The sequence below is a fragment of the Lissotriton vulgaris genome, chromosome 1_1 (genome assembly GCF_964263255.1).
Source record: "Lissotriton vulgaris chromosome 1_1, aLisVul1.2, whole genome shotgun sequence".
NCBI lineage: Eukaryota > Metazoa > Chordata > Amphibia > Caudata > Salamandridae > Lissotriton > Lissotriton vulgaris.
In genome coordinates this window covers 683,058,905-683,079,179 of record NC_141685.1, presented here as the reverse complement: position 1 = coordinate 683,079,179, position 20,275 = coordinate 683,058,905, and the positions used below count along the sequence as shown (strand labels likewise).

Genomic DNA, 20,275 nt, shown 5'->3' with positions numbered 1-20,275 from the left:
AACTTGACCCGGCATTGGGTATCAGAGCTCTATACATAGCACCAGATGCTTTACATGAGGACACATTCTTGGGTAAAACGTGCCCAATCACCGGATCACTGAGCACTAGGGGCCATTATGTTTTATTATATTCCTAAGGATTTCCTCCTGATTACTGAAGCCTAGCATTATTCTAAATTCATTGGCTGCTTTTTTATCTTTTCTAGGGTAATTGCTGCCTGTAGCCCGACTGGAGTCACCCATAGGGTTATTTTGTTTTTCACTTAGCAGCTCTGCCCTGTCTAGTGTCAAGAAGACATGGCTTGGCAGTTCGGGCTGCACTGTTCCCATGAGGCACAGGGTCAGACTGATTTGCATATAGCCATGTCTGAACTAGGGTGGCAGAGTGGGCTAAAGAACGGTGATGGATTAAACCCAGATCTTTTGACTGGGTGTGAGTGTTTGATTGATTCAGATGCTCCGTCCATCACCACCCCCTTTTGTACCGCTTTTGGCCACCATAAATGTGGCAGGATATACTCAGACGTGAGTCCCTTGCTCACTTTGCCACTCGATTTAAGCAAGCCGGGCTGAAGACGGCTGGAATGCCAGAAACCGGTCCTCGGAAGCTTGTTTCCGGTCCAGGGAAGACATGGCTTGGCAGTTCGAGCTGCACTGTTCCCATGAGGCACAGGGTCAGACTGATTTGCATATAGCCATGTCTGAACTGGGGTGGCAGAGTGGGCTAAAGAACGGTGATGGATTAAACCCAGATCTTTTGACTGGGTGTGAGAGTTTGATTGATTCAGATGCTCCGTCCATCACCACCCCCTTTTGTACCGCTTTTGGCCACCATAAGTGTGGCAGTGTATACTCAGATGTGAGTCCCTTGCTCACTTTGCCACTGGATTCAAGCAAGCCGGGCTGAAGACGGCTGGAATGCCAGAAAACGGTCCTCGGAAGCTTGTTTCCAGTCCACGGAAAACATGGCTTGGCAGTTCGGGCTGCACTGTTCCCATGAGGCACAGGGTCAGACTGATTTGCATATAGCCATGTCTGAACTGGGGTGGCAGAGTGGGCTAAAGAACGGTGATGGATTAAACCCAGATCATTTGACTGGGTGTGAGTGTTTGATTTATTCAGATGCTCCGTCCATCACCACCCCCTTTTGTACCGCTTTTGGCCACCATAAGTGTGGCAGGGTATACTCAGACATGAGTCCCTTGCTCACTTTGCCACTGGATTCAAGCAAGCCGGGCTGAAGACGGCTGGAATGCCAGAAACCGGTCCTCGGAAGCTTGTTTCCGGTCCAGGGAAGACATGGCTTGGCAGTTCGGGCTGCACTGTTCCCATGAGGCACAGGGTCAGACTGATTTACATATAGCCATGTCTGAACTGGGGTGGCAGAGTGGGCTAAAGAACGGTGATGGATTAAACCCAGATCTTTTGACTGGGTGTGAGTGTTTGATTGACTCAGATGCTCCGTCCATCACCACCCCCTTTTGTACCGCTTTTGGCCACCATAAGTTTGGCAGTGTATACTCAGATGTGAGTCCCTTGCTCACTTTGCCACTGGATTCAAGCAAGCCGGGCTGAAGACGGCTGGAATGCCAGAAACCGGTCCTCGGAAGCTTGTTTCCGGTCCAGGGAAGACATGGCTTGGCAGTTCGGGCTGCACTGTTCCCATGAGGCACAGGGTCAGACTGATTTGCATATAGCCATGTCTGAACTGGGGTGGCAGAGTGGGCTAAAGAACGGTGATGGATTAAACCCAGATCTTTTGACTGGGTGAGAGTGTTTGATTGATTCAGATGCTCCGTCCATCACCACCCCCTTTTGTACCGCTTTTGGCCACCATAAGTGTGGCAGGGTATACTCAGACGTGAGTCCCTTGCTCACTTTGCCACTGGATTCAAGCAAGCCGGGCTGAAGACGGCTGGAATGCCAGAAACCGGTCCTCGGAAGCTTGTTTCCGGTCCAGGGAAGACATGGCTTGGCAGTTCGAGCTGCACTGTTCCCATGAGGCACAGGGTCAGACTGATTTGCATATAGCCATGTCTGAACTGGGGTGGCAGAGTGGGCTAAAGAACGGTGATGGATTAAACCCAGATCTTTTGACTGAGTGTGTTTGATTGATTCAGATGCTCCGTCCATCACCACCCCTTTTTGTACCGCTTTTGGCCACCATAAGTGTGGCAGGGTATACTCAGACGTGAGTCCCTTGCTCACTTTGCCACTGGATTCAAGCAAGCCGGGCTGAAGACGGCAGGTATGCCAGAAACCGGTCCTCGGAAGCTTGTTTCCGGTCCAGGGAAGACATGGCTTGGCAGTTCGGGCTGCACTGTTCCCATGAGGCACAGGGTCAGACTGATTTGCATATATCCATGTCTGAACTGGGGTGGCAGAGTGGGCTAAAGAACGGTGATGGATTAAACCCAGATCTTTTGACTGGGTGTGAGTGTTTGATTGATTCAGATGCTCCGTCCATCACCACCACCCCCTTTTGTACCGCGATGGGCTTGGCGATTGCACCATTTACTGTTTTCAGTGAGTAGCCTCTTTCTATAAAAAAAAACTTGCTTTGCTTGCTATTTGGGCTGCTTTTAGATCCTCACTGTTGCTGCAGATTCTTTTTAATATTAGCATTTTCCCATAGGGGATGTTTTCAACCATGTGCCTGGGGTTGGCACTGTTTGCATGCAATAGTGAATTGCCTGCAGTCTCTTTGCAGTGAACACTGGTCTCAATTTTGTCATATAAAAAATACACTGGTACATCAAGAAAGTTTACGGATTCATCAATGATTGTGGCTGTAAAGTGTAAGTTATTCTCATTGTTGTTGATTGCTGTTACAAATTGTAATGCCTTATCTTTTGTGCCTCTCCAAATAATAAATAGATCATCTATATAAAGAATCCATAGCTTGACATTGTCTTTCATATACATACTGTGTGCGATTCCGAGAACCGGCTCCTCCCACCAGCCCATGTGAAGACTTGCGTAGCTGGGGGAGAAGCTGGTCCCCATGGCCACATCACACATTTGCTGATACAACATATTATGGAACATAAAAACATTGTTATTGAGACAGAAGTTGACCATACCGACCAGCATTTTGCTATGTTGTGACATTTGAGCTGGTCTGTTGCTCAGATAGTGTTCCAATTCTCTTAGTCCATCTTTGTGATTTATACTTGTGCATAATGACGTTACATCAAGGGCTATGAGTAAATAGTTGCTTTTCCACCCGAAGTGTTTTCATTTTCTCTAAAAGTCACTGGTGTCCTTGATGTACGAAGGCAATGTCTGGACATACTCCTGCAGAAAATAGTCTACATACTGTGAGATGTGTTCCAGTAAACTGTCTCGTGTGGAAATAATGAGTCTTCCAGGGGGCTTGGAGGGGTTTTTGTGTACTTTTGGGATAAAATATATTGTAGGCACAGTGGGGCTTTCCTTTTTAAGGAATTTGTATTCCTGCATGCTGATTAGGCCCGCACTTTTACAGGCTAGTAGTTTAGAATAGTATTTGTTGTAAATAATAGCTTTCAGGTTTAGTGCATTGCTCTTTTTATAGCACGTCCTGTCATTTAGTTGCAAAAGTGCTTCTTTAGTGTACTCCTCCTTTGACCAAATTACAATGATACCACCCTTGTCGGAATTACAATTTACAATCTGGTTGTTGGTCTGTAATTTTTTCAGCAATTGTCATATTGGTGGTTTCACCTGTTATATTTGAGCTTGGTGTTCTGTATTCTATGATTGAGTTGTTTAATTTGAGATACTACTTGCTCATTAAAAATGTCCATTGAATCCCTTGGGGTGATTGGATTAAATGTTGACTTTGGTTTGAACAGTGTGCAATATGCGCCTTTGTTGGATGCCGGGCTTTCGGGAATACTATCCAAACTACTATTCCTTTTATTATCCAGTTCCTCCCATTGTGAACTAGAAGCGTCATTCTCTTCCGCCACTTCTTGCATATCCCTTAGAAGAGGCATTTCTGACAATTAAATGCTGATGATTGGGCATTCACATTGTCCCCTTTATTTGCCATATTGTCTTTGTTTCCTAATAGGTGGTATGTTTTAATTTCAATTTTATGACACATTTATAGACATCCATCCTTGTTTTTGCATTATTAAAATTGCTCTCTGAGCAGCAGGACAAGGCCAGACTTGAAAGTTGTTCTTCTGCTTTTGTTAAATCAATGTTGGCCAAGTTGGGTCCTGGGGCGGAGGTTTTGCCGCCGATCTTTGCATATAAAATCTAATTCCTCTGCAAATGAGAGCTTCTGTGGCAACTATCCATCTCTAGGGTGCTAAAGGTCTGACTCAGAATCACTTTCCACCCCTGAGCACAAATCAGAGTTTGAAGTATTTATTAATCTTTCTCTATTGGTAGATGTACTTGCAGTCTGTTCATTCCTAGTTTTAAATTTGAACATCTTTAACAAATCATACTTTTTTGAGAATGTAAATACCTATCCAGTTTCATAATCTGTCTTGTTCCTTTGGAATGTGTAGATTTCCCTTTCTTTTATTTTCTCTTCCTCCTATCACAATCTCATTTTCATTTCCTCGTGTATGTTTGTTATTTTATCCGTCTGCCCCATGTTTCTTAATTCCTCATAAATTTTGTCTATCTGTTTCTGTAACTCGATTCGTCCATTTCGACGTATTTTACTAGGATCTGTACTAGTCTTTTTGATGACTCCAGGTTGCACTCTGCCCATTCCTTCATCATACTTGGATTTGGGTTCTCATAACTTGGTGCAATATATTTATTTATCTAATGGCTGGTTAATTACTAAAGTTAAGTTTAAGTACTTTATATTTCTTTTAAAATAATAGGGCTATGTTTTATATATGTTATGTGTTTGAAGTAAAGTACTTTTCCTACTGTCACGCAGACTGGGAATGCTAAATGTTACCTCTCTGGAGGCCAACACTTTACCTACTGTTGTAAAGACTGGAGTTGGAATAATACATTTTACACCTCTGCAGCCCAACACTTTTCTACTGCTGTACAGACTGAGTGGGGATAGTAAATGTAACCCTTCCGAAGTCCAGCACTGTACCGTTGGTTGCACAAACTGGAGTGGTAATAGTCAATTTTACCCCCTCTAAAGTCCAACGCTTTCCCTACAGTTGCACAGTCTCTAGTGAGAATAGTAAATGTTACCCTCCGGAGTCTAACACATTTACTACTGTTGCACAGACTGGAATGGGAATAGCAAATGTTACCCCTCCAGAGACCAAGATTTTCTCTACTGTTGCACAGACTGGAGTGGGAATAGTAAATTTTTCCCTTCCGGAGTGCAACGCTTTCTCTAATGTTGCACAGACTGGAGTGGGTATAGTAAATTTTAACCCACTGAAGTCCAACACTTTCCCTACTGTTGCACAGACTGGAAGTGGAATAGTACATTGTATCCCTCCAAAGTCAGAAGCTTTCTGTACTCTTCCACAGAGTGGCGTGAGAACAGTACATATTACCCATCCGGAGTCCAATGCTTTCTGTACTGTTGCACAAACTGGAGGGGTAATAGTAAATGTTATCCCTTCGGAGTCCACTGCTTTCCCTACTCATTCAGAGATTGTAGCGGTAATAGTACATTTTCTCCCTCTGGAATACAATGCTTTCCCTACCGTTGCACAGTCTGGAGTGGGAATAGTAAGTTTTACCCCTCTGGAGTCCAGCAATTTCTGTACTGTTGCACTGACTAGAGTAGGTATAGTATATGTAAGATTACCAGATTTTAATGTTGTTAGTGTTTAAATATAACCAATATTATTGTTATTTTATTTGTTTACTTTTAGAATATTTATAGATACATATATGTATTTTATTGTACAATGTTGTTTTTGAATATTTTAGTATGCTTTTTATATTGATTTAATTTTGTAATGTATTTAAAGTTTTTCATTTGAATTGTAATTGTATATATATGTATTGTTTTTAGAGTAGCAAATCCAAAAACTCTATATAAGGGCAAATATATTTTTTAATAACAGTGTTGTATTGTATATATGTATATATAAATATGCACACACACACACATATATATTTATGTGTGTATGTTTATATAACTATATTTTTATATATAGTATTACATATAGATATATTTTTACTTATTTCTATTTATTGTATTATACTTCTATTACATTTATGTTATATATTAAAATATCAAAATATTTAAGCCTTACTATTTTTCCAATACTTTTGTATTTACCATTATAAGTATAAGGAAAACATAGTTTTGTAATCAATATTTTTTCACTCGAAATGTATGTCTATCGATATTGTTGGAATCAATATTCTATCAGAGACCTATTTCGCAGGTGTGCTCCATTCGGCTTACGATAAAAAAGGAGGTTAACACCCAAAAAGTCATAACTTGTATGGTATTTACACAAGTTTCCCATTGATTACCACACCCAACTTGCACACCTAACCTCAGTACTTAAAAAGACTGGGATATCTGTGGAAATTAGGGGTGAAACATCACACATTTCTGAGTATCAAAGGACAGTAAATTATCCATCAAGGCAAATAACAGAATTGTGTAGAGAGTCAAACAGTATGTCATTAACGTTATGGAGGGAAATATTCCAATATTTAACATTGTTTCAGTATTTAAATCACATCATATTCATTCACCTATCCATGTTGAACGCTCTGCAAAATTTAGATGGCTACTGCTTGGATTATGTGATAACCTTAACTAACCGTGATAGATAGGAGACAATCAAGACAACTTGCAATTTTGGTGACTTTTTTTTTTTTTAATGAAAAATAAAAAAGCAGGTACTTATGAGGAAAAATAGGGACTGTTATCTGGGGCCCAGTTATTTTCTTAATTCTTAAGAAAGAAAAATATCTTCAAGCGAAGAAACAATATGATGAGCATATTTTCTGAGTTTTCATGAAAAGTCTATCGCTCACATGCCTTTCCAGACATATTACTTTGGGATTTTGATGAATAATCCACAAATGAAGAAGACGATGTAAAACCTGCTTGAATAGATTCCTAATTTTATGAAGGTTTTCTTGAGTAATCACTACCTGTTTATGTGAAGAAAAAATTAAATCAGGAATCATACTCGTCAAAAAAGTCTGCAATGCAAATCATTCTTTTCGATTTTGTTTTCATACAGAGACAATTTACAGCAGACAGATGCCACGCCACTGGACCTTTCTCTGGAAGGCAACTATATGAAAGTGATGCGGGGGTACCCTCAGAAAACCTCATCACTTTTGGTGATGTGTTAAAGGTTATGAGAGACGACGACATGAAGAAAAAGACTAGGCTAAATCAACATGCGAAATTCAAAAACTAATTTGTTTGAAGATTATTTCACCTAACAATATTAATAGTTATAAAAGTTTCTACATATAGTTGTCAATAAAACGTATAAAGAAGCTATGCAAATAAATAAACGATATGATTTCCATTAGGAACAATAATATTCATCATAGGCACTGTATAGACTGATTTCTTGTATTGGTGTATGTACATGTCCCAAAATAATTTTTGGAAGAATTACATTGGACATCTTCCAGGAAGTGACTGATAATCGCATGTTGAGTCTGGCATTACACCTGTTAATTAGCAAGAACATATAAATATCTTATTTGCATTGCACAAAAAGTCAGTCACCTCACATTTTCTAGTTTGTGTATGTCGAATTGGCATTGAAACAGACATCCATAAAATGTGTTTTCTGCTGGCATAATTTGCTAAAATCGCATCACAAAACAGAAAAAATGTGTTCAAATGTGTCAGCGAATAACTTCTGCTTTTTCGGGGAGAAACTATGAAAACGTCACCAGTAACAACGCCAATATACGTATTCCTCATATTTCGAAGCAAAGCACAGAAACTGGAATGAAACTAAAGGCCGCTATAACCTTATCAATGTTATATAAATTATCTTTTGAATTCTCAGCTCCGAATTTGAAGTGTGTTTGACGAGACTGCCTGCACCATTTAAACAGTAGATCAATTACAGTAGTGTTTCCCACCAAAGGTCAATGGAGAATGTGGCTCTTTGCAGCTGGTGCAGTCCTTTTTAGCAAGAACTGGAGCTTGGTGCAAGCAACTCAATTATTCTCGAAAATCTGCATTTTCTTTATACATTTATGAAATTCCGGAGTCCTGCTCCCAGGCCATACATTCTTCCCCAAGAAAGATTTTGGTATTCAGGGAATGGAGTGGGTAGGAATATAAACATTCAACTATCGCTGCCTCATATTTGTCATAACAATTGTTCTGTAAAGCCACATTATCTAAGGTTTGGGCTTGAATTCTGTGTAAAGTCATGTAATGTCTTTGTCGACTCATTCATCGACACCCAAGCTTGATATAATAGTTTTGTGGTATTCTCAAACTTACCATAGCGATTGAAGTTTCCTCAGACTGACTGACGGATTGACTGTATGTATAACATAAACCTTACACTAGAAAGGTCAAAAATTGGGCTACCTTAAAAGTAGTGTGTCTTGCCCAGTAGCAGCTGCTAAGGGGTAGTAGTGGTGAGGCGGGGGGAGAAAAACATTAAAAGATAAATTATCTTATCTGCCGGCCTCCGTCCGCTTGTGGCTCGGCGCTCGAACAGGGAGTGGGAGGCTGTGCATGTTCTCCACCCATGCTGTGCAATACAGCCGGCTGGAGAAATGCTAAGTGCGCATGACTGTGTGGTCGACCCGATATGGCTAGCCAACTCATTGTGTGCACTTAAAAAGTGGCCACCACTTCTCCCCCTGCTCTGTGGGCAACCCAGACCGGCACGTAAAAAGCTAGTAGTGTCACTATAATTTTATGTTTCCTGTGAGGTTATTCTCTGCCACCTTAGTGAAGGAGCCACCACTAGTCTACACAGACATTATAAAGAATCTAAAGAGGAGGTTTGGACAAGTCCCAAGGACAAAGAAGTCCAACAAGAACTTTCCTTCTTAAGTCTTGGGCTGGAAGATGACACCCGATCTTATAACAATGCAAGATGATGGTAAGATGGTAAAGATGTCTAAACCTCAACCAAAGATGTGTTTGATAGTTGAAAGGCTTTGTTTATCTACATTTTATTTTATTTTATAAAAAAAAATCCTAGCGCTAACCCAATCCTGTATTTGTGGTGTAACAATTTACAACACAGAATGAACATCTCAGTGGAATGACAGCATGCTTAAAAATACCATCATAAATATATACCCCACAAATATTACAAGATATTATTCAGTACTTACCCAGACCACCAAAAGTACAGTGTAATGACGCCAGTTGGAGGGTGTCCTGTCTGATCAAGGTCAGTTTCAAAGTTATTGGAAGGTTAGGCTTAACTGAAGACCACTTCACTTGCGCCACTTTGGCGTCATTTTTAACATGGGAAAAGTGACGTACGGGTGGCGCACGGGGCTTGTAAATAAGCCCCAAATGTTTATGCTTATGTTTGACCTTTTGTTTAGTGGCAACTCTGTCGTAAATGACTTTTCGGTTTTCTCATACTCACCAAACCTTTAAGATTGACACGAGTGAAAAGGACAGCTGTGCTAAAGTATTATAAATGTCAAGCAGCAACAGACAAGAAGTACTAAATGTAATGCTTGATTTAATCTTAACTGCTGGCTACTGCTCTGGAAGAATTCATGTCCATCGTTTTCTACCCAGTAAGCCACTCTAGACAGAGGCATCTCATATGCAAAGTATTATAGGTCCTGCCCCATTAGGAACAATGCAGGCCAAACTGTCACTACACATCTTCTCCACCTCCAAAAACTCGAGCAACCCTAGACTGGTTTAGCTTACCTAGGCCTCATCAATGAGGTACAGATTTAGTTCTGTGGCACAATAAGCATGGGATGCACATCTGGGCATACCCTTCACACTTACGGCACAAAAAGAAACAAAAACAAATGATGGATAGGCTTGAATTATTTTCAGCCAGCCTTGATTGCCTGGGCCATAGTCCAACCATCATGGTTTGTCAAATATACAACACTAGAAAGAGACCAGCCATATATTCACATTTTTCTTGGACCTGCTCTAGTAGCAATAGGTCAACCAAAACTTCCAGGCCAGCACCCTTCCAGACAGGGACACAACCAACATCAGACCTGGTTTTGACCTAGTTAGGCTTCTCCACAGCTTGATCGAACATACGACCCACATTACTTAGGGAGTGATCAACAAAAAAACAACAATTAATACATGGAATGCTTGAATTCATCTCAGTCACTGGCAATCAAATGGAACTGCATTCCTATCCATCATTTTTCAGCCTGAACTGCAACATATACAGGTTTCATGCTCAATTTTCCACTGGACTAAAGCACCCCCTTACTGATGAAGCCCAAATAGACAAAAACTGATCTGTGGTTGCATGTGTTCTTGCTCAGGTGGGACATAGCTTGGCAGTTAAGGGTGTACTGTTTCTATTGAAGCAAGACCAAAAATGATTTGCATATGGCTGGTTCCTGAGTAACATGGCACAGTGGGCAAAAAACAATCAACTAGATTGCCACCCAGAGTAATTACTAGCGGTCGAGTTCTTTAGTTTAGGATAAGCTACACAGACATTTCAACTAGACCTGGGTAAAATCAAAATTACTTTGGTATCATTCTTGTAATTTTGGGAAATTCACGTAATGCATCTTATGTGAAATTCCCGAACTAATGCTATTACATACCTTTGTGTGAGTATGCACCATTTGCAGTGAAACTGGACCGCAAAAAGTGCCATCCATAGTAAGGGGCTGATTTATGAGGCCCTTGCGCCACGTTTACGCCGCTGTTGCGTCACGCAAGGCGGCGTAAACGTGGCGCATCCCTACGAACGATTTACAACGTGACGCATCTAGGCAGATGCGTCACGTTGTAAAGCCCTGCGCCGCTTGTGGGCGTTCCGGCGCAGGGTGGGCGTTCCGGGGCAGGTGCGCCTCGCAAAAGTGGCTGAGTGAAATCTATGAGATTTCACTCAGTCACTTTTAAGCCAATGCTGCGTCAAAAGCCTGCGCCTGCTTGAAGCAGGCGTAGGTCTTGACGCAGCATTGTTAAAATGGGGCACCCCCGAGCCTTGCTGGAGCTGCGTCGCGCTTGCGACGCAACTCCAGCAATGCGCCACATTTCCGGCACAGATGCGTCACGCATCTGTGCCGTTTTTGCACCATGGTGCGCCGCATTATAAATGCGGCGCACCATGGCTGGCGGAGCTGTGGCGCACTGTGGCGCATGTTAACTGGCGCATCCCTGGGGATGCACCAGTTAACATAAATCTGCCCCTCAATATTTACTGCAAATGTGCTCGAACAACAGAACGAGTGGCTGTTGCTGTTGTGTTTTCTTTAAATGCATCCTCATGACAAAAATGACATGATCCAGGATTTTGAGCTTACATATAGTGCAAAGTGACTGATATGCATTTCACCTACTTACACGTAATTTCACATATTTTGCCAACATTTTGCATAACACAAAAGCAAATCACCCTAATTTTACGCCCCCAAATGTGCAATACAAATAAAAAGTTAGCCTTTGCCTGCCTTACTCTCCAGTGGGCTAATTAACAAGAAGCTGCAAGCAGCTGCCCCTGTCAGTTGTACCAGAGAAGAAACAATGGCTCAGGCCTTTTGACAGAAAGACCTGGGTATGAGGTTCAATCTTTTCAGCTCAATATGGGCAACTGGGGTGGATTTAGAAACGTCATTAACTTGCAGGGGGAGGACTGCACATTTATTATTCAGTGTAAAAGAAGACTTGGGGAATTGAGGTCTTCGTTCCCTAGACCATCTGTTGCCAGCTTGATACTGGCATGAGGAGATAGGGAGCAGATTCCAAGTTTAGTTGAGGAGGAGGGTACTACACATTTTCCTGAACACACCCCTGGCTAGCACACCAGAACCTCCAAGGGCGGAAGTGTGCTGCCATGTTAGAACTGGCTCAGATTAGTGCATTGTGGGATTGTTTGCAGTAAGGCAAACAGCAAACAGGATGTGATGCAAAGGCAGAAGTGTTGCCCCAGGGAACATTTGTATTCATTTATTAGGGAGTGTCAAGAGTCAGCCCCACCCCATGACATGTATCCTACAAAAGGGGCACCTCATCCACAGCTCCTCAAAACACCTTTTGGACCTGTGAAGGAACAGAAGTGGAATAGATATGCTGTCTGTGACCTGTGGGGAGACCTGAAGGGCTGGGAGAGTCCCAAATGTACCTAGGACTTAGACGTGGACTCCAAGATTCAATTGGGTGACCTCCTGTGTACGTCCTTGGAGACACCAAACCACAAGAGACCTTTTTCCTTGTGTGCTCAGCTGACTAGTAGCAACTGGACCTGGAATGGTCTTGCTGGGGTTTTTTGCTGGAGTTGGTCCTACCTGCTAAGTTTTGTCCCTGAGGTTCGGGGAGCTTAAGAAGAGACCAGGAGGAACTGCTACAGGAATTTGAGAGAACTTCATTGGAGACAGCTCCAGGCTTGACACTCTGGAGGATTTTAAACTCCAATATAAAGACTACTTTAGAAGATCTAAATCTTGACCAGGAGAAGGCACAAAAAAAGCCCCTGACTTACGAGACGAGTTCTGTTGATTTTTCCCACTTGAAGCTTTTCCTGCCAAAACCAACAGCTTTATCAGCACCTCATCCAACAATTATCAGACTTTGAGAGGACTTCACTAGATACAGCAATTACGGTGCAGTCCTGCCCTTTCCCTATCACACAGCAGAGTGCAGCAAGGCGACTTGCTGTGCTGAACTGAGCTGCATGATATCTAAGTAAATATGCTCCTAGGAGTTTAGCTCAAGTTTTTTGTAACTTAAGTGTTGGACCTGACCTGATTTTGGACTTATTACTTGGGAAGGTCTCACATTCTGCCCAACTAATAAGAAATGTTATTACATCTCCTCTTCCATTTTCCTTGGGTTTTCTTTCTGAATGTCTTCAGCTTTGTCAGTAAAAATGTAAAACAAGTATCAAAATCGAGTTTCATCAGTTTAGAGAGGTAAAGCTGGTGTTGATCATTTGGGATTTTCACCCAAAAAAGCATAGCTGGGTAAAGGTGTATGTTTCTCCAAAATTAGGTATATGTAAGAAAAAGTAAATTAGCAACTCGTAGCTTGTCTCAGTTGGAGCTGGTCACCTGCAAACATTTTGCCTTCACCCCTCCTGTTTTGCAGAATTAGCTTTTTTTGCCTTAGGGCTTTGTGCTCTTTACCACTGTTAACAAGTGCTAAAGTGTGCGTGCTCTCGCCTTTAAACATGGTAAAATTGGCTTTTACCCTGTTGGCACATTTAGTTTACTTACAAATCCTCAGTAAAGTGTGACTACATGTACCCAAGGACTGTAAGTTAAATGCTACCAGTGGGCTCATCATGATGTTTGGCCCATACAGTGTGATTGAACCTTCTCAACTGTCATTTGTCTTTTTCCTTTTCTTCCTTTCATTTCAGGTGGTTCATATTCATAAAGAACTTCTCACAGGCACACATTATATGTGACCTGTTGTATGCTAGTACAGATTGTTATCAAAACAGGTGTTTAATGTAAATACAACTCAGACAATGTAGATGAGCCTCTGGTGGGCCTCCAGACTCAACAGACTTAAGGAAAAGGCTGAACAGACAGACTGCGTGGCTAAATGGCAGGAAGCAGCGCATTTCTGATTTGGAAGATGACACAGGCACAATTACAAATCAGTTGAATAAATTGGAGAAACTGCTGTTCCAAGTGGTGGCAAAAACTGAAAATGTACAGGCCTGCTTGCATAGTAATGACATACTGATTTCTGTGATTGCTGACACCGTGGCTATGGTCCATCCTGAAACATTATTGGAGCAGCTATCCATTGCACTCTTTTGTATGGAAGAGTTCTCCTTAACCTTTTTGGTTAAGAGGGCTCATAGGTCCCTCGGACAGTGTCCACCTCCTGGTGCTCTGATGCAGCCTCTAATAGCTCATCTGCTCAAATTTCGAAATTGTGTCTTAGTTCTTCACCTAGCCCAGGAAAAGGGACAGCTTCATTACCAAGGTTCCGCCATATCAATTGTTCCAGATTTCACACAGATGGTGCAGGAGGCATGTATGAAGTTGTTTGCTTACCAAGGGGATAAAATAGAGCATGCTTTACCTGGCACAGTTGAAGATTGCCATGCATTACATAACTCATATCTTCACCAACCCCGCCAATGCTAATTCCTTTTGCAAAAAGCACTTCAAATATAGGAGAAGGAGCGCTGAATCTGCAGCCGGATGTACCTCTGGCAGAGTTTGTAATGGACTACCACCTGATTTAGATGTTGGATCTGGTGTCAGTATAGAGGGCACAAATAACATATGCTCAGACGTGAGTCCCAGGCTCTCCACACCACTGGAGTCAAGCTATCCTGGCTGAAGAAGGCTGATAGCCAGAAACCGGTCCTTGGATGCTTGATTCCGGTCTAGGAAAGACATGGCTTGGTAGTTCGGACTGGACTGTTCCCATGAGGCACAGGGTCAAGGCTGATTTGCATATAGCCATTGTCTGACCTAGGGTGGTGTGGAGTGCAAAAAAACGATGGATTTAGGCCCAGATCTTTGTACTGGGGTGAATGTAAGACATTGTTCTGCATTCTGTCCATCAACTGTGTTTTTAAAAAGTTTTTTCACAAATAACATATGAACTTCAAGGAACTCCAGCAAGATGAACGGATTATTGTAAGTTGCTCACCGCAGCACTCTAAGGTTTGTATAGTAATGTATAAGGACACTTGTCAGACTGCAGGAATTTCTCAGCGGAGCATAGCTCCTGCCCATGGTGTGTAGCACCACTCCTCTGTTTGGGTGTATTACCAGGGAATCACCACTGAAAGAGGGAGTGGAGAGAATGGGAAAATTTCATTTCTGCCAGTCTGTTCAGTTTTGAAAGATGTATGCACCTTGCTTTCACAGTAAATGACATACACACAGCCCGTGTTTGCTTGGCGACTACTACCTTGCTTACTTTTGTGAAATAAGGAGAACAGCTTACAAACAATTCATCCATAATCCACACAAATGTAAAATGGTGTTATCCTACAGGGACCGTCAATGTGTGGATATATAGCTTATCTTCAGGAAACACACCTGGCGCCTGGGAGGTGGGCGACTCACAGGTTTTACTTCTACATTACATGCTCAAGGGGCATCTGTAGCCTCATACATAAATTGATAAGTGTTGTTCTCTCATGAGCTCATACCAGCTAGGCATGGGCGGAAAATCCGTTCCGCTCGCGGATTTTGCGGATTTTCGGGAAATCCGCAATCCGCGAGATTTGCGAATTTCCCGCAAAATCCGCAAATCCGCGAGCAGCGGATTTTGCTCGCACTGCTCGCACTGTTCGCGTGAGTTCGCGCCCCGCGAATAAGTGCAAAATTGCAGAAATACGATCTTAGCAAAACTGAAAGTAACTACTTACCAGGTTCATATGGCTGAGATACCCGCCACCCCCTCTCAAAACAATCCCCAAAGGAGGGAAACCGGAAACAGTTCTTGAAGTTTTTGGAAGAGGGAGGGAGTAACCCTCCCGGCCGTATTTATTAAAACAAAATTAAAAACATTAAATCAACATTTTATATTATGTACAATTTCATTACCACATTGCGATGTTTGGCTAACCTTAACAGATTCTCTAATACAGAGGTTCTCCTAGCCGAACTAACATCCTACACCCATTTACTTGAAATTATGAAATTGTACATCCTAACGTTTAAGGGCCAACGGCAAGGTCGTAACCGGTGTCAAGATCCCTAACCAGAAATACCCCCCACTTGTGAGGGGCGACAGCACTGAGGCGTACCTCAAGTGCAACTACCAATTTCCCTTTGACTTGACGGGGGCACCAATAAAACTCGACGCCACTTAAAGGTCGTTCGAGGACTCGTGTGAGGTATCTAGAAGGTAGCGTAGACCCCCCCCCAAACCCCGCACAACTTACCACATCTGCCGTCGCAGACGTCACTGGCCCCGGGAAATTCCCCAGGAGGGGGCTGTAACCCCTCCTACACAGGAAGGGGCCTTGACCGCCTTTCCTTTTCTTTCGGCGACCCATCCTTAGAAGGGACCGCCTCCCCGTTGAGGGGCCAATGGCCACCTCTCCCGAGCGCTCCCATCCGTGTTGGGTGACGCCCACTCATAGGGATCTTCCAATTAGTGCTCACCGATCATGACCTTACCGCCCGACCAAAATAAATACGACTATGCTAACTAAATGACTAAACTAAAATTACAGTAGCAACTATACTTCCCTTAAAAGCCTGCTACCAATGAACACTAAAGCAGAATTTCTTTATTTGCAAAACGTAACACAAATCGACATTCTTTATTACATACTCAAAATCATCACGATAATACCACAACCTGTAAACGAAAATCAGAGTTATCCATCAACTTTATTCAAAACCACTTGCTGTCATCAGGGGCTGGTGGGTGGGTCAAAATTGGCTCCTCGTTCCGTCTCAAGCTCACGTGCAGCGAGGAGGTGCAGCTTCAGAGCACAGGAACAAGAGGATGCCTTCCGGTCTTGCGTCCCCTTTTATCTGTCTTCAGGGCGGGCGTAAACCCGCCCCTGCCTGCCCCGAGGGCGTGGCCAGCCGCGTCAGTGTCTAGGCCAGCCCACTCTAGGGCGGGAAAAAGCGCGCCCCGGCTACGCCGCTTCGGGCATACCAGCCGAGACACGCCTCCCGCCCAAGATGGCTTCCCGGGGGGATCGTGGTACTCTGCCATACGTGCGGGGGGACCGAGTGGTCGCCCCTTTCCATATGGCTGAGATACCCGCCACCCCCTCTCAACACAATCCCCAAAGGAGGGAAACCGGAAACAGTTCTTGAAGTTTTTGGAAGAGGGAGGGAGTAACCCTCCCGGCCGTATTTATTAAAACAAAATTAAAAACATTAAATCAACATTTTATATTATGTACAATTTCATTACCACATTGCGATGTTTGGCTAACCTTAACAGATTCTCTAATACAGAGGTTCTCCTAGCCGAACTAACATCCTACACCCATTTACTTGAAATTATGAAATTGTACATCCTAACGTTTAAGGGCCAACGGCAAGGTCGTAACCGGTGTCAAGATCCCTAACCAGAAATACCCCCCACTTGTGAGGGGCGACAGCACTGAGGCGTACCTCAAGTGCAACTACCAATTTCCCTTTGACTTGACGGGGGCACCAATAAAACTCGACGCCACTTAAAGGTCGTTTGAGGACTCGTGTGAGGTATCTAGAAGGTAGCGTAGACCCCCCCCCAAACCCCGCACAACTTACCACATCTGCCGTCGCAGACGTCACTGGCCCCGGGAAATTCCCCAGGAGGGGGCTGTAACCCCTCCTACACAGGAAGGGGCCTTGACCGCCTTTCCTTTTCTTTCGGCGACCCATCCTTAGAAGGGACCGCCTCCCCGTTGAGGGGCCAATGGCCACCTCTCCCGAGCGCTCCCATCCGTGTTGGGTGACGCCCACTCATAGGGATCTTCCAATTAGTGCTCACCGATCATGACCTTACCGCCACAGGCCGGATAGTTGACCGGCTATCCGGACCCCCCACAAAGCTCCTACCTAAAGGTCATGTTTTAACGTTTTTAACCATGCTAAGAAGTCCCCTATGAGTAACTCATTCCCCACCCGAGACAAATGCACACCATCCCCCAAATACATACTGTCATCATTAATACAGCCATGCGAAATAGAATGCAATGTCCTGGAACGGAACAACCTACTCACTTTGTTATTAAGCTTTCTAACAGAATGATTCAAAGCAGGAATAGAAATAGCCCCTCGCCATACCTTTCGTGGGATCATATGGGACCACGCAATTATGCACCCCGGAACTCTCCTTGCCAACCAACTTACAGTGGAAAGCATTGCTTCCAGGAGAAGTCGTCTACCGGTGGTGACTAAATCATTGCCCCCTAGATGTACTATGACTATAGACGTCGGTGACCTCGTCCGCCCTAACAAACCCTCGAAAAATGTTTGAAACTGGTCAATACAGAGACCGCCTCTTCCGTAGAAGGACACCCTGTACCCGTATTCCCCAGCTACGTGAATCATGTCACCTGCTTTGAATACGTCCGCGGCACGCCTCACGTATGAGTGGCCCACGACCCACACCTCCTTTTTCACAGCCGGTGATGTCTGACCGCTGGCCCGGTGTTGGGTCGACTGCATAGTCCGCCCCGCCTCGTAGGCTTGCGCAACTGAAAATCAAACAAAAACAAGAGGCGTGAGTACATCATCACAGCTTCACAACATGTGCAACCGCACATACCTCTTATAACAATTGGAGGACCAACGCCCCACTCGTTTTACTTGTTCAACATTAAGACCCCTAGCTGTAGCTTCTGTAGCAGCCCCTATCCGAAAGGAATGGGTCCCAAACTCGCCCGGGTTCAAGCCCGCAGCGGCAATTGACATCGCAAGCACCCGCTGAAACTGAAATTTCGTCAGTGGGGTGGCGTCCGCGTGTCTCAACAAGGTCCCCCCCCATGATGCCACCCTTCGTGCTAAGTAGTCTTCTAAACACTTTACCGGACACATGGAGGACCCGGGAATCCTGCGTATGATTATGCAGTCCCCCATCCCACCCTGATCGGTCTTGGACCTGACAAAGGAGACAGTCATTGTCTCTCCTCTGATCTGAACGTGTTCCTGGCACAAACCCCCTGTCACATCCTGTTTGTTCCTTGCCACTAGTTCGCTTACCCGCATCGCCCCATGAAATGCCAGCGTAAAAGCGGCTCGGAACAACACTGTCTCAAACTGAGATGAACATGTGGAAGGGAGTGTGGCCAACAACTGGGCCAACCTATCCAAACCTATCGTGCGCCTCTCATCTACTCTGCGACCCTCAAGGCGTTGCCACCCACGCAGCGCTTTCTGTACCACGAAAGCCGCTGTCGGGTCCTGGATACCATGAGCCCTGGCAACAAAGGAAATGGCAGCACGATGCCTCTGGGCCGTAGCCACTGATTTCCCAGCCCTACGTAAGGACATCAGAAAATTCACTACCCATTCCTCGTGGCCCCAAAGCCCCTCTCTATCGGTCCCCAAAAAGGCTAAATAGGACCGAAACGCCCCTTCATATGCCTTCCTCGTCCTTGGTGCTAGACTCTCTCCCACGAGGTGACGAAGTTCGGGGCACCGAGAGACCAGAGAGCTTCGGGAAAGGGTGCCGGCTCTGGGTCCGCTGTGGGAAGGAAACCCGAGAAAGCCTGCATATGAAAACGAGACAGTGCATCAGCCGCCTGATTCATTACCCCCGGGACATGTTTTGCTCTGAATAGCACATTCAGTTGCATACACAGTAAAACAATTTCTTTGAGCAGTCTTAAAATCAGTTTACATCGTGCAGCTTGGCAATTGATGCACTCGACCACGGTCATATTGTCAGACCAAAATATCACAGAGTGATCTTTGAACCCTTCGGGCCAGGTTCTCAGGGCCACCAAAATGGGGAAAAGTTCAAGGAAAGCAATATTACTTGTCAGACCATTGTCATGCCACCATGTCGGCCACCTTTGTGCCGACCATTTTGTGCCGAAGATGGCACCAAAACCTATGCTACCTGCTGAATCTGTCCATAGCCCCAGCTCTTCCGAGGACACGGCTGGTTTGTTCCAGACGACTCGACCATTAAAGTCCGCCAGGAATGCTAGCCAAATGCGCATGTCCTGGCGGACCTCAGCCGATAGTCTCGTGCGATGGTGGCCCTCCTTTAAGCCGACCATAGCTTGGGCAATTGAACGGGAGAAGGGGCGGGCCATTGGTATAACCCTCAGGGCAAAATTCAACTGTCCCACCAACTGCTGTAATTGATGCAGCGTAACTTTAGATCCATTTATACACACTCGCAGGGCTGCCCTGAACTTCAACACTTTGTCAGCTGGCAAACGAAAACAACCCTCACTGGAGTCTAACTCGATCCCCAGAAACTCGAGGCAAGTCGCAGGACCCACCGTCTTACCTGGTGCCAATGGCACACCAAACTGCTTCATTAACATACAAAATTCGGCCAAGGCCCGGCCACATTCGAGATCCCCGGCTGCCCCAAGGAACAGAAAATCATCAAGGTAATGCATTACATGTTGGAAACCCGTCTTCTTTGTGAAGACCCATTGTAGAAAACTACTGAATTTCTCGAAATATGCACAAGATATAGAGCACCCCATCGGCATACACCTATCCATGTAATAATAACCCTGAAACATGAAACCTAGGAGACGCTGGTCGTCTGGGTGTACCGGGAGCAATCGGAACGCTGACTCGATATCTGACTTCG

General features: G+C 44.3%; 1 protein-coding gene across 2 annotated transcripts in view; it reads left to right on the top strand.

Moving 5' to 3' along the window:
• The window catches only part of LOC147747656 (uncharacterized), a 624,300-nt gene extending 616,419 nt beyond the window's left edge, over positions 1–7,881 (top strand). For both annotated transcript variants that reach the window (XM_086936345.1, XM_086936344.1), the window contains one exon: positions 7,140–7,881. In XM_086936345.1, coding sequence (XP_086792471.1) covers positions 7,140–7,322 — 183 coding nt within the window. In that variant the 3' untranslated portion in view covers positions 7,323–7,881. The remainder of the gene's footprint in view (positions 1–7,139) is intronic.
• The last annotated feature ends 12,394 nt before the right edge of the window (positions 7,882–20,275 follow it).